General features: G+C 44.6%; 1 protein-coding gene across 1 annotated transcript in view; it reads right to left on the minus strand.

The window, feature by feature from the left end:
- Positions 1-843: 843 nt before the first annotated feature.
- Positions 844-15,726, minus strand: part of tmem65 (transmembrane protein 65) — a 39,305-nt gene continuing 24,422 nt past the window's right edge. Inside the window, 6 exon segments of the mRNA NM_001126893.1 lie at positions 844-2,876; positions 4,127-4,232; positions 5,514-5,556; positions 6,881-6,935; positions 11,177-11,244; positions 14,573-14,617. Of these exon segments, the coding sequence (NP_001120365.1) occupies positions 2,778-2,876; positions 4,127-4,232; positions 5,514-5,556; positions 6,881-6,935; positions 11,177-11,244; positions 14,573-14,617 (416 nt within the window). The 3' untranslated portion in view covers positions 844-2,777.

Genomic DNA, 15,726 nt, shown 5'->3' on the forward strand with positions numbered 1-15,726 from the left:
GTTTAACTTGCAGCAGTGATCACAGTTTCAATGGACAGGGATAAAACTTAGCTGAAAAAAGAAAATACAAGTCAGATACAGAATAGAAATCAGATACCTCTACTAAATGTGCCGTTTAGCATAAAAACAGCCGAAAACTGCACTTTAAGCCAACAGTTTGTTTAGTTTATATATTAAAGGGAATTTTTATTTCTAAATGACACTGTTACACAGCAAATAATTCCCTCTGCCATTTAACATTTTATTCTTGAACCAACAAATGTATTTGTAGCTGTAATATTGGTGTGTAGGCGCCATCTCAGTGCATTGTGCCTGAGTCTGAGCTTTCAGCCAGCGCTACACATTAGAACTGCTTTCAGATAACCTATTGTTTCTCCTACTCCCATGTAACTGGAGGAGTCCCAAGCCGGACTTGGATTTCTTACTATTGAGTGCTATTCTGATACCTACTGGGAGCTGCTATCTTGCTCCCTTCCCATTGTTCTGCTGATCGGCTGCTGGGAGGGGGGGGGCGGGGGAAATCACTCCAACTTGCAGCGCAGCAGTAAAGTGTGACTGTGATCAGAGCACAGGTCACATGGCTGTGGCACCCTGGGAAATGAAGAATATGGCTAGCCCCATGGGAAAAACAGATTACAATGCAGGATTCTGCTAGAGAAACTGATGGGTTTTGAGAAAAAATATGTTTTCCCGTAACAGTATTTCTTAAAGTGAGGCCCCCTTAATGTTTATCTGTTACTGTCAGCTCTGAATATTATGAACGCTGACACTTTTAGTAGAATGCAATGTAAGAGACGGACACACAAACAGCTCATTAGCCACAAGCACCGGAGCACCGAGTCCCACAGCTTCAAACTTTAATTTCGGATCTGTCTTTATCATATAAAAAGATAATAAGAACAAATGTAATACTAACACTACATCATTGAATTAAATACATTATTATCAGGGGGGACGGGGGCAGTGTTCCTGGGAGAATAAACATATTTCTTTTTAAAGGGGAAGCAATTAGTTTTTTTACATTTAAAATGCTAATCAATGTATATTTTTTTAAGTTAGAAAGAAGAAAATACAATACAAGAGTTCTCAGATGAGGCATGCAGCTCCAGCTGAGCACAGTCAGAGATTAAAACCATGCAATAATAAAGTTATAAGACTCCTTTCAAACCTCGGGGGGGGGGGGGGGAAGATCCTTAATGTCAGTAAATGGGTTCCTAAGGGACAGGATCATCATCGTTATTCATTTATAAAGCTCCAGCCAGTTATGCATTTGCCCAGGATAAATAAATTGTAGGAGAAGAGGTGGAGAGCTGGTAGGTATCCCTAGAAATCTACTGAGGCAACAGTGTCTCCCCTAGAACTAGCCAATAAGCTGTGGCCACAGCTTTGCCCTCATTACAGCTTATACCAGGCCCCCCCCCCAATAGTCTGAGAGACCGTGAACTGGCCCCCTGGCTTATACTGTACAATGGGCTAGTAGTTGCCTCCATTTTTTTCTAATGGAGGAATGCTCTCATGGAAAGCAATGGAAGCTAAAGGCACCAACACTCTGGTCTTTGGGCTCGGCCGTATGCCCCTGAAAATGTCTTTTCTTCTTGTGCCATTCAGTGCTCTATGCAATAACAAATGTGAGTGTTTTGGGATTATGTCTGACTTAGTGACATCCCACCATTGACTGATACCCTAAATGCGGCAGTGTTTTCTATCCGAGTTACCTAGATGTGGCACAGTGCTCCCTATCTGAGGCGCCTAGATGTGGCACAGTGCTCCCTATCAGAGGCACCTAAATGCGGCACAGTGCTCCCTATCCGAGGCACCTAGATGTGGCACAGTGCTCCCTATCCAAGTCACCTAGATGTGGCACAGTGCTCCCTATCCGAGGCACCTAAATGCGGCACAGTGCTCCCTATCCGAGGCACCTAGATGTGGCACAGTGCTCCCTATCCGAGGCACCTAAATGCGGCACAGTGCTCCCTATCCGAGGCACCTAAATGCGGCACAGTGCTCCCTATCCGAGTCACACAAGAAAATGCGAGCAGACTAACTAGTAACCAGCTTCAAATGGATCATTTGTCAGAGCAGCAAATGCCAAATGGCCAGTGTAAGCCACCCAACAAGTGCCTGTGTATGTAGGATCCTCTATAGCATTATTAATTATGGCCTTGTCTGGCAGTGAGCAGTACCGGCTCACACTCTGGAGGGGGGTAACATTAGTGTCTTTTATTCTCCACTTCCAAGTCCTGCAATAGCAGAAGGAGCTTCAGAAGGGGCAATCATTTCTGGGTGTTGCACAAACCTTCAGGGCATACAGACTGGTGCTTATGGGTCTCTGAATGCCACTAAATAATATCTCACACAGGAGCCACTTGCAGGTACAGATTCATTTTATTGAAAAGAGCCTGTACCTGGTTAGTGTTTGCAATATATTATATATATGAATGATAGAACAACTGCTGAACTACAACTCTTAGCGCCTCCTTCAGCAGCAAAGTACTAAGAGTTGGAGTTCAGGAGAAGCTGGAGGTCCCTATGGATAGGAACTGCCGCTCAGACCCCTCGGTGACAAAGCGCTTGCTCTTTTCCTGGAAGCCACGGGCGAGGTTTGCCGCGTCTCTGCATATAAAGATTCAGTCAATGAATGTCGGGGGAACAGTCTGATGATCTGATGGAGTGCACACAACCTTCCCAATGCCATTTGTTCCCACGTAGGACTTCCAGCCTTACTGTCTGTGCACTGCAAATTATACAGGGTAATAGTGTCGCTGAGACAGTCACTGTTATTTCTTCTTCTCCGCATTCTCCTCTTCATCCCATGAAAAGAACAGCAGGGGAAACATTCCTAATATGCAACCAATGGACACTCCTATTGCTTTGCCCTGGAAAAAATTATACACAATATTCAGTTTGTTTAACACAAATATTTGGTATTTCTCTGTAATGGTCTGCTGGCTGCATTTAATGCACATTTCCATTGCTTGGCTGTAGCAGCCTTTTAAGAACGTCCAGGATAAGCACAGGAAATACTGCTTAAATATGCTGCTGTACAGAGAGATACCATAAAGCTATGGCAGCATAGGGATTCCCCTGTACTAAGCACAATTCAGCAGGAACAGCCCCCTAAGTTTGCTCATAGCCTGTACAGAGAGATACCATAAAGCTATGGCAGCATAGGGATTCCCCTGTACTAAGCACAATTCAGCAGGAACAGCCCCCTAAGTTTGCTCATAGCCTGTACAGAGAGATACCATAAAACTATGGCACATAGGGATTCCCCTGTACTAAGCACAATTCAGCAGGAACAGCCCCTAAGTCTGCTCATAGCCTGTACAGAGAGATACCATAAAACTATGGCAGCATAGGGATTCCCCTGTACTAAGCACAGTTCAGCAGGAACAGCCCCAAAGTTTGCTCATAGCCTGTACAGAGAGATACCATAAAACTATGGCAGCATAGGGAATCCCCTGTACTAAGCACAATTCAGCAGGAACAGCCCCCTAAGTTTGCTCATAGCCTGTACAGAGAGATCCCATAAAACTATGGCACATAGGGATTCCCCTGTACTAAGCACAATTCAGCAGGAACAGCCCCTAAGTCTGCTCATAGCCTGTACAGAGAGATACCATAAAACTATGGCAGCATAGGGATTCCCCTGTACTAAGCACAGTTCAGCAGGAACAGCCCCAAAGTTTGCTCATAGCCTGTACAGAGAGATACCATAAAACTATGGCGGCATAGGGAATCCCCTGTACTAAGCACAATTCAGCAGGAACAGCCCCCTAAGTTTGCTCATAGCCTGTACAGAGAGATACCATAAAACTCTGTCTAGCAAATGTGTTCCCCTGTTCTAAACACAGTTTACCAATATACATGTTTAATGTAGCTTTATTTTCAGGACTAACACATGTGTATACTGTAAGCTGTACAGATATACACATGGCACTTAATTTTGTTTTATTTATATTTTCCACTGTTTGTTCCCAGTGTCTGTACTATACATATATACTGTAAGACATGTACAGTTCTGCTCATAAAAGTAGAGCAAAAACCCACTTCCTGATGTCAAACATGAAATATACAGACCCAAAGAATTCAAAGCCAGACGTATAAAATTAACTATTGCACATACCAAGTGGGCACTAAGGCGTGTTTGCCACATATCTGCTTGTTTCGGTGTCAGGTCAGGGATCGCCAGGCCTAGCCTAGAAGACAAGGCTTCCACATAACCTGCAAGGCTTAAAGAACACACAAATATATTAGATATTGTATTGGTGAAATCTGATTTGATATATTGTTTTGTCTCCCCTTCCCTCTCCCTTCTCCTTTTCCCTATCCCTCCTCCCCTTCCCTCTCCCTTCCCTCTCCGTTCTCCTCTTCCCTCTCCCTCCTCCCCTTCCCTCTCCCTCCTCCCCTTCCCTCTCCCTCCTCCCCTTCCCTCTCCCTCCTCCCCTTCCCTCTCCGTCCTCCCCTTCCCTCTCCGTCCTCCTCTTCCCTCTCCGTCCTCCTCTTCCCTCTCCGTCCTCCTCTTCCCTCTCCCTCCTCCCCTTCCCTCTCCCTCCTCCCCTTCCCTCTCCCTCCTCCCCTTCCCTCTCCCTCCTCCCCTTCCCTCTCCCTCCTCCCCTTCCCTCTCCGTCCTCCCCTTCCCTCTCCGTCCTCCCCTTCCCTCTCCGTCCTCCTCTTCCCTCTCCGTCCTCCTCTTCCCTCTCCGTCCTCCTCTTCCCTCTCCGTCCTCCTCTTCCCTCTCCCTCCTCCCCTTCCCTCTCCGTCCTCCCCTTCCCTCTCCGTCCTCCCCTTCCCTCTCCCTCCTCCCCTTCCCTCTCCCTCCTCCTCTTCCTTCTCCGTCCTCCTCTTCCCTCTCCGTCCTCCCCTTCCCTCTCCGTCCTCCCCTTCCCTCTCCGTCCTCCCCTTCCCTCTCCGTCCTCCCCTTCCCTCTCCGTCCTCCCCTTCCCTCTTCCTTCTCCTTTTCCCTGTCTCTCCTCTCCATCCCTCTCCCTCCTCCCCTTCCCTCCTACCCTTCCCTCTCCCTTCTCCTTTTCCCTGTCCCTACTCTCCATCCCTCTCCCTCCTCCCCTTCCCTCTCCCTTTCCTTCTCCCTCCGCCCCCTCCCCTCCCTGCTGTAATCTGAGCCCAGGGCTACTAGCCAATCAGAGACACAAGGGTGCAGGAGAAGGAAGTGACATCACACCAAGCTAATATGGCAGCTGCTTTCTTACACAAACACAGACAGCTTCTAAGGCTGTTATGATGAAGCATTCTACAGAATAAAACATTCTAGCTTGCACTATGGCGGATAATCTATTGGGAAGAAACTGCATCAGTAGCAGCTTTCCTTCTCTTTTAGGCAATTAAACCAAGACAGTATACACCTCTGTGCAGAATTGAATATGAAGATGAATATTTCACAAAAGAAAGATGAATATTCCACAAAATGATATCTATGAAACCTGTATGCACAGTGTAAATATTTATACACATGAACCAATATGGTTTCTGTATCTGAAATCAGTACAACTTACCCAAGTCCCGCTAAGTCTGACACTAGGTTTCCTAAGGCCGCGGCTGCAAAGAGATACAAAGACGGTGTTGTGTTAATTATATATGTGTATTAATTACATATAAATATGTATAATAGCATCACAGGCCTTTACTCCATACACAGACCTGCTCATCATCATTGCACATTGTATGAGCACAAAAGGGCCAGGACAGAAATATACAGGGATACCCATGATCCCCCTCCAGCAAACAAGCAAAGGCTGAAAGGATCCAATAAGGTTCCAATAAGCAGGCCCGGATTTGTGGAAAGGCCACAAAGGCCCGGGCCTAGGGCATGCTGCCCCGCAGTAACAGAATTTTTAAATTTGGCTCCCATACGGAGCAGTCAGGACCTCTCCCCACTGCTCCGTATGGGAGTTTAAATGTGCGATTGCGCATGCGCGTTGATCTCGCATGCACACTCGGGGGAGAGGGCGCCGCGCGTTCGCGCGTTCGCGCATGCGCACTTGGGGGGGGGGGCGGGGCGGGGGCGGCCTCGGGGCGCCGAGAACTTAAATCCGGCCCTGCCAATAAGGCATAGTATCCGCTCCCCTCTTCTTATGTTACTTTGGGTCGCTCCACCCTTTTGGGCTTTTTGTTGCTGAGACCTCCCCCAAATTTCAGAGACTTCCCATATGTTCATCTCTAAATGCAGATCTTTCCTGGAGACTCACTGCAGTACTCATTGATTATCATGGAAAGTGCTCTGTGGGGATTCCCAACGCACTGTGACTTGAGTAAAGCAGCTAGCCTAAGGGTGAAGACACATGGAGCTACTTAGTAGCAGCTACTTGACTCGGCTACTATCTGACATAGGTCAGGAATGAACTTGCCAAGTACCTGGGTTTGTAGTATTTTTCACTGACTGACATTCTGCAGTTGGTCATTTTTTTGAATGCAGTATGGGTTGGAGAGGATCTATATAATGGGATCACACAATAACTATAGCAATGTAGCCTTGTGGTCAGTCTGAATTCCGGGTGCCCATACTAATAAGAAGTACAGTAGAACCAGATTTTACATTTCCCAGAATGCAGCTTCCCTCAACTGGGCCGTGACAAAACAGCTTCAATTCAGGGAAAACGCGAAATTCGGGGACGTAAAACTACGAGGCTGCTGTACAATTTTAATTATAGTGATACTTTTTATTCCTTATTGTTTTATTTAGTCCCTCTTCTCTTCATTTTCCAGTCTCTCATTTACACCACTGCCTGGTCGCTAAGGTAAACAAGACCCTAGCAACTAGATAGCTGCTAGAAATTCCAAACTGAAGAGCTGCTGAACTAAAAGCTAAATAACTGAAAAAAAACACAAAAATACAAAGAAAAGATAGATAAAAGGCACTCACCTGCCATGGTGGATATTCCTAATATGACCCCAATAGACAGTTCTATCTGTGTCCCCTGCAATCAGAGCCAAGAGAAACAGTAAGCGGAAGCAACTCCCAGCGAGCTTGGCAAACAGAGATACACGCAGTCAGGATCAGTTCCACGTGGCGCGTTACATGGGTACAGAGCAGCCGACTGGGTTGGAAATGAGATATGAGGTCCCCGTGGGTATAACGGCTCCAGTGCAGGAATAAAAAACTATGTTTGATCATAAGTGTTCCCCATAATTATAACTGAGCCCCAGAGAGAGATTCCTATAATTACAGGCTCAGATAGAGGGCAAATCAGTTTGCTCAGTATCTTGTACTAAATTATAAGCAGCCTTTGCTCAGTATCTTGTACTAAAAAGCAGCCGCCTTATGGGAAAGGTAAACGTTTATGCCGATTAAAAGAGTAATGGGTCCATTTCCATGAAGGCAGTAGCCTCAATTATTCAGTTATCCTGCCAGACTGTAACACATAGCAACCAAAGCTATCTAAAGGTCCCCATACACGGGACGATCCGATGTCGCCAAGCGAGCGGATCTTCTCCCGATATCCCCACCTACGGGTGGACGATATTGGGAGAATCCAGGCTAATTCAAATTATAATGGCAGGTATAAGTAAAGTCGGTCCGGGGACCACATCAACGAGCCCATTCGGTCCCGGATCCAACTAGATTTTTTAACCTGCCCGATCGAGATCTGGGCGATTTCAGGCCAGGTATCGGTCGGGCAGGCCAGTCGGTAGTGCCCATACACAGGCCGATTAGCTGCCGAATCAGTCTATGAGACCAATATCAGCAGCTAGAATTGGACCTTAAGGCTCTCGTTATTCCAAAGCTAGCCATGGGCTAGTCCTGTACAGTATCTGACCGACTGACTCACTAAAACTGACATAACATATGAGGGAACATCAGATCTGGATTGGGATTCAACATAGGCCTGACGGAGCTATGGACGGATATCCATGGTACCTAGACTTCAGCCTGGATCAGCAATAGTTAAAGCTAGCTGTTGATTTGTTCCTTAGGTTTTGCTTAGGACCAGTATCCCTAAGTGCTTTAAAGGAGAAGGAAAGGTAAAAACTCTAAGCTTTATCAGAAAGGTCTATGTAAATACAGCCATAAGCACTCACAGTAATGCTGTACTGAGTCCTCTATCCAAAAAAACATAGGATTTCTTGTCTCTTTTTTTTTGTAAACATGATGTTCCAGTGTCTGACTTCCTCTCTCAGAAACAGCCTTAATTCCTGGGGCCAGAGTCTGCTTTAAAGGTTTAAGATCTCATTGTAGGGAAACCTAACTAACTTCTGTAAGTCCCTAAGGTCCCGGTGGACAGGCAGCTAGGGGAAGTCATTTCTGTTGTAAATAAGAAAGCAGTAAAGATGCTTTCCCCAACCAGGCCCGGACTGGCAAACTGTGCATTCTGGCAAATGCCAGGGGGGCTACTCTAAAGGTGGCCATCTACGGGCCGATTTTAGCTGCAGATATCAGTCCTTTAGACCAATTCAGCAGCTTATCTGCCCATGTATTGGCCAGATCTTGGTTAGCCTGGTTTAATTTTAAAGACGGCACCTATACCCCCTGTTTTAATCTGATCTGGCCAAACAACTGAATTAGGCTGTGTGTACTTGAAATGCCAGGACCTATTCTGACTCCCAGTCCAGACCTGTCCCCAACTCTTCTCAGTCCTGAGATTCCAGCGAGGATTGTGACCAATAATGTAAGCCTGGAAATATTATGTCTCTGTGTTTGCGGTGGATAAAGGGTTAAAGCAGACTGTTTACATGGCTTGCAGCACATAATTACTTACTGAAGCAATTAAACCACTACCTGCCTGAGAAAAGAAGCCAGAACCATTTTGTGGTATGTGCAGCTAAAAACCAGCAATATCAGATTCCTTCAAATCAATGAAAATCTAATTTAGGAGACTGTATCTGTGGATGTGACAGAAAGACACGTGTATGTGACTGCAGGCCTAGCGCTTGTCTCATCTCTGTCAAATTTTTCATCTGCCGAGCTCGGCCAAACGTGTCCTTCTGCCCTACTGTTGGGCCTATTATAGGCCTCTGTGACAGAGCAAAAATGTCCTTACATGTATCAACTATCCATCGCATTGCCTGGCATCACTGCGGGCACTCAGCCACAAGGCAATGCCAAGGAGCTCAAACATGTAACAACCTAAAAATATCATATATACAAGAGCAAAGCTGTGGCGCATTAACTCAATTGCACTTAACTTAAAAACCATGGATAGTTTGTTACAAATGTATATTGGAAAGTTGCTTAGAATTACATTTTCTTACATTTTGGAGTTTCCAGGGACATTAATAATAAGGTAAACTTCCAATTTAAGGGTAAAAAGAGGTTTACACACTTTTATTTTAAAACATTGAACAACAGCAAATCCAACAGGAACGTATTTTGACCCTGCTGCACAGCCGCCTCAATTGTTATTCAGAAAAAAACATTTTATAAATAAAAGACTGGGTAGAACAACTGATGGTTCTGGTGTCGATCAAGTAAGAGTAAGCGCAGGGGCGAATCCTAAGACTTTATAGTGTAACTAAAGTCAGCTGCCATATTTCAGATTCTGTATTCTACACTGATGTCTGAAAAGACACAAAGGGGGAACAAATGAAAAAGAGAAATGAAAGGAGCAGAAGAGAAATCAGCCAAAGGGAGAGCACAAGAGAGAGGGAGAACATGATTAGATAATAGATAAGAAATGGGAAAATGGAAAAGGAAATAACGGAGCAGAAGAGAAAATGTAATAGAAGAACAGAACACAATCAGCCTCTGATGGAAGGTTAAGAAAGGCAAAAAAAATCAATGTAGCTGTGCAGGACAGAACAAAATAAGACAATAGAAAAATGAACAGAGAACATGGGAATGACCAAGATAAAAATACTGAAGGTAAATGGAAAAAGCAAAATGTACCCATTAAGTACGAACCAGAAGTAAAATGCTGGTTTCCAGAACACTGAAACACATATTACAGTAACCGTATGGGTCAAGGGCATCGGAATGGAGTTCAGTACTGATTTCTGTGCTTTTCAGTAAGACTTGCCCTTAGTATAATCCCCAGACTGCAGTCAGATAGAGAAGCCTGGCTGGAAGAGGCAAGTCAAGGGCATAAACACCAGCCAAGGAATAGAGTAGGCCCAAGGCAGTCGGGCATGACATTTCCTCCCTTCTGCTCCTACGTCCTCAGAGTCTCATTTAACCTTCCAGAGAAAGTCAATTGAGGCACTAAAAATAGTCGGCCAGTGAGACAGAGCGGTGTGAGCCCATACACTTTGCTCTCCGGCACGCGTTCCACTCCTGGCGGCTTGTAAACACTCGCTGTCGTGTAGCGGCAACTGTAAGCAGCCATGTATCTGCCAGCCAGTAACCCTAATAATCACCGTATTTAGCCGGCACCCAGGTAACAAACGAAAAATCAATAAAAGAAAACCTGACATCACAAGAAGATGAATCGGTCCTCTCAGCCTGGGCGGCACCCATTACGGGGCCACTGAACCATTGTTAATTATTTTCCCTGGAACACTGAATGTATAAATCATTTTACTCTTGTTTTGTTTTCCCTGGTGTACATACAGGGGGGCTGCAGTTTCTGTCTAGCCCTCTCTACCATTGTCCCTATTAGAGCATCCCTTAGCAGGAAGCAAGCAGTGGAAGTGGCCTTATGGCAGTCAGACATTGCCAGATTAGGTTTTAGGTTTAGCATTAGCAGGAACAACCCACAACGTTCCCTCAGAGTAAGGTTACCACCCCCTTTTAAAGGGGTCTGCCCCTATGGAAGATTGACCCCAGCAAGCATCCTTACCTCAGAGCTGTCACTGGCTGTCCCTTTAGGAACAGAGCTGCCCCCCCAGCCAATCGTTGCTATTCCAGCAAGAAATGATCTTGTGTCACCTGACCACTTTTCCTCCTCTCACCGTCCTACAAACTTCCCGCTCAAGCTTTTGTGTTTCTGAAGTATTATATTGGGATAAAAATATGTGGCTGTGGTGTTGAGCCGGTGTACAGCAATGGGGGAGTGGCCAAAAAGTAGGCGTGGCCCCTTCCTGTCCCCGGATTTCACTTTAGTAACCTTACCTCAGAGGCTGTACTGAGGTTCTGCCTGAATGTATCACATGGTACAAATGATCATTTCTAAAGGCAAAGCTACACGAGAACATGAATGCAGTGGGTACATTAGCAAAAGCATCCCAGCCACTCCCCTTACTAATTAATACACAATGATAGAAAAGAGTAGAATCCAGAACTTACGGCAGCAATCATGATGGCATTATCCAAGAAGCCGAATCCTATGAATGGAAGTGCATTGTGGAAGAAAACTAAAGGGGAACAAAAAACAAAGAAAGATGTTTAATTGCAGAGAGAGAGCAAAATAAAACTATACAAAATCTGAGACTTCAATATGCCCTTCTGCCCCTGGGTCACTTTCATTTTATTTGGGAATGGACCTTGAAAGTACTTTGCTGACATGAGAAAATAAGATCCACGCTGGAGGTCTCCTCTCAGTCAGTGATTGTGGATTGTGCCAACGGAGGCTCAGTGCCAGGGGACAACTTTTGCTATATCCATTTTTTTCCGTTTTCAAAAAAAATTGTAGATTTTACACTGCTGATATAATGAACTTGAAACAACAGCGCCACCTGCCTTTCATTTTGGCCTACTGGCTACAGATGGCAGAAAATTTATTTTGTAAGCAAAGGGAAGACTTATGTTGTTGCTTTGTTTGGAACTGACCAAATAAACATCAGATAACTATTTTCTGCTTCCTAACTACATTTTGGAGTAACATCACAAAATGTTAATTTCCTCATGAATGCACCTCAGAAATGTACCTCTGCTGACAGTATCCGGTTGGCTCAAAATGTACAGCAGGTGGATCTGTTGTTTGATGTTGTTTATTATCTTAGCAGTGTAAAAACTGCTAATATATTGAAAACTAGAATAAACTAAAGGGTTTGGGGTTTACATTTACATTAAAATGAATATTGGCAAGGCTATTTATTTTGGGCAATGCCGTAATGCAGCTGACAGTACCCTGTTGGCAGTAACATAGCCCAATCCATTTTTTTGGTAAAGTGGTATGCCAGTGCAGGGTCTAAGGGCTGTGACAGAGGGGGAGATTAGTCGCGCAAAATGCCATCCCACTGGCTAGAATGTAAATCGCCGGTGGGATGGCATATACGGCGCCACGATTTGGCGAAGTCGCAGAAGTTTCCTCTCAAGGCAACTTCCGCGACTTCGGAAAATCGCGACGCCGCGTGTGCCATCCCACCGGTGATTTACATTCTCACCAGTGGGATGGCATTTTGGGGAGATTAGTCGCCCGTGACAATGGAGAATTTTTTTACGGCGACTACTCTCCCCGTCTGTCACAGCCCAAAAGCTTTGGAAAGGATCTTTACCCAATGTGCCCACCTAACGGGGTCAGTAAGAAGGGCCTGAATTAGCAGCTTAAACCTGCCCATGTACGGTCACCTTAAGGTTAGAGCCTATAATCACTGGCGGGGGTGTCCTTGAAATCCCATTCTAAACTATGTTTGCATTGTTCATGTAATTTGGTCCATACAGCAAAAGGCACCAATATCCCCCTGTATGGGCCAATAGCCAAACTATGTGGCTTTCAGCCAATTATCTGCCATTTTTACAGTTACTAACAGTTCTCTAAGAGTCTCTATTAGACCAGCCCGAGTGATATTCAGCAAGCACTCCCAGTCCAAACTGGACACAATGTCATACAGAAAGCGGCACATTTCTCATTTATATGGATTCCGCTGCTGAATAATTCTACCCGAATAGACCTAAACGCATTTCACATAATTTCAGAATGGGAACATTTAAAGCTTAAGAAAAGTCTCACTGAACTCTGTATCTAAAGATACCAATTATAATACCAATGAAACTCTGTACTGGCAGTAAGTTCTCCGGCAGCACCCCAATTCCCACAGTGCCTTGCTCCCTAATTGCTTCATTTAACATTATTCATACTGATCTTCTGAGCACTTCTGCATTTACATACGTTTTTTTTTTTCTTTTAGTTTTCTTGACAGTAGCAGTTTTACATGGCAAAGATTATTTATTTGTAACAGGAGCAGCCACTGCTTTTCCATCCAGTTGGGCTGCAATACAAAAGGATAAGAAAAGGCACCTTGGCTGGTGAAAAGCTCCCTGACCAATAGTAATACTGTAGCAGCTCCATATCGCCCTCAGCTTTTTCTTTTGGATGTTCTTTTACTGTTCTGGGCTGGGTGTGCATTGGCAGTTCAATAAAAACCTAAACTAAATGAAAAAAAGTGCCAGCTTTGTACTCTACTGCCCCGGGGCAAACTAGGTAAAATAGACAGACCGCACAAAATAAAAAATATTTCTAATATAGTTAGTTAGGCAAAAATGACCCACCCCTCAAGTCACTGATTGGTTACTGATTGCTAACAGCTTAGAGAGCTGTAAAGCAGGAAGTAGTGTTCTGGTTATTATGTTAGACATCTGCCCACTCCAGCCTTTATAGATTTCAGGTGAGGTAGGAGGCTGGAGCCAGCGTAGGGCTGATTCTCGACTTGCAGAACAGGCTAAGTTCTTGGCAGCATAAAACTGCTAATTTAATGAAATATAGCAGAAGAAAAAAAATTAAATGTACCTTGCAGAAGTTCTCAGAAAAACCTGAAGTTGTTTGAACTGAACAGAAAATGAACACTAAAGGGGTAGTTCACCTATAAGTTAACTTTTAGTATGTTATAAAAATGTTTTATTATTAGCAACTTTGCAGTTGGTCTTCATTATTTATTTTTTATAGTTATTTTGCCTCTCTCTTGTGGCTCTTTCCAGCTTTTCAGTGGGGGTCACTGACCCCGGCAGCCAAAAACCTAACTTTTTAGTTAATAATCAGCATTGTCTATTTTTGTAGCCGTGACAAGCAGTTACTACTAGTAGCTCCGTGTGTCTTTACCCTTATTGTTACTCTTTTTTTACTTATCTTCTTATTCAGGCCCTTCACTATTCATTTTCCAGTATCTAATTCAAACCACTACCTGGTTGCTAGGGTAAATGAGACCCAGATAGCCACTGAAATACCATATTGGAAAACTGTTAAACAAAAAGCTAAATAACTGAAAAAAAATATAAAATATTAATAATTGCAAACTGTCTCAGAATATCAATGTTTACATCATACTAAAAGTGAACAGCCCCTTAATTTATCCCAAACGAAATGCCATTTAAAGCAAGCCTGCCTAACCACTGCTTTAAGACCTCCCTAAGGGAACCAGACCCCCATTTTGGAGATCTATGGGTTACACCTAGAGGAACAAATGTCAAGGACATCACATAAATAGATTTCCAAGTACATATCTGTCCCAGGCATGTCCAGCATGTTGCCTTTAGTTCCTGGCAAACTAGCAAAACCCAAAGAGCTGAATGCACTTCCATAATAGTTACAGGGCTACAAGCTGGACATTCAACTTCATATAAATAAGAAAGCACCCCCCCCCCCCCACAGTCACATCACCACTATGGGAAGGCCCGAGTCACACACAACCCTACCAATCTGCAGGCTCCCATAACAGCAGTATAAAATGTGCAAGTCATGCTGCTGTCACTTCTTGATAATCTCCAACCTAAATGTACAGAAAATGCAATTAATTGGCTTCTCACCGTGCTTTAGCTGCCCTGAAGATGGAGGGTCGACTTCCAGCTTTTCTGTAACATAAGAAAAAAAAGTAGTGATCAGTCTCCCCAGGACACACACATATATATATATATATATATACTGTATTTATAAAAACAAGGATTGGTTCTGTACAACCTGCTAACAGCCTGCTATAATATGTAGGTGGTTTATGTGGACCCTTTTGTCTCCCAATCCAAGCTCTGGGTTTAACGGCACCCTAACAAGACCTTGATACAAGTGGATTTTGAATATTTAGCAGAGCCGCATATCATGCAAGCACAGGGTAACAGACGGGGAGACATTTTTGTTCACAGATGTCCTGGTTTTGCCTGTTGTGCTCAAACGGTGACATTTGGAGCAGCCTCAGTATTCGGGGAAACATGCCGTATACATTATTTTCCTGAATTAAAGAATGATTGATTCAAATAGTCCTCGGTGTGCGGCAAACCAGAACTGAATAATAGAGGCTCATACTGCCGGGCAGGAGATTGTATGTAAGATTGTAAGTTAATAGAACCTTGAATCACATTTGGCATTTCTGGCACATAGAGATAACTGCTGGTATTTATTATGGTGCTAGAATAACAGCCACTATAGGGATAATATGCTGTACCACAGAGCTGAGACTGAACTCTCCAAATCCTCAGTCCCCCACCAGGGGGCAAACTAAGTACCCATTAGGCTAAAGTCCCACAGAATGATTAAAGGTGGCCATACACCTTAAGATTTGCTCGCTTGGCGATGTTGCCAAGCGAGCGGATCTTCTCCCTACGGGTGGGCGATATTGGGGAAATTTATTATAATGATGGGCATAGGCAAAGTCGGTCCGGGAACCGCATCGGCTCATTGATCCGACTAGATTTTCTAACCTGCCCGATCGAGATCTGGCCGATTTCAGGCCAGATATCGGTCGGGCAGGCCCGTCGGTAGTGCCCATACACGGGCCGATAAGCTGCTGAATCGGTCTAAGGGACCGATATCGGCAGCTAGAATACTCCTGTGTATGGGGACCTTTAGGCCCCTGAAATAGATCTCTGCTACCGAGGGCGATCTCTGCAAAATGCCTTTCCACCGGCAACAATACGAATCGCTGGTGGCCTTTTGCGTCACTTTGGTTACCCGAAGTTACCTGGAGGAG

This window comes from Xenopus tropicalis, chromosome 6 (genome assembly GCF_000004195.4).
Source record: "Xenopus tropicalis strain Nigerian chromosome 6, UCB_Xtro_10.0, whole genome shotgun sequence".
Lineage (NCBI taxonomy): Eukaryota > Metazoa > Chordata > Amphibia > Anura > Pipidae > Xenopus > Xenopus tropicalis.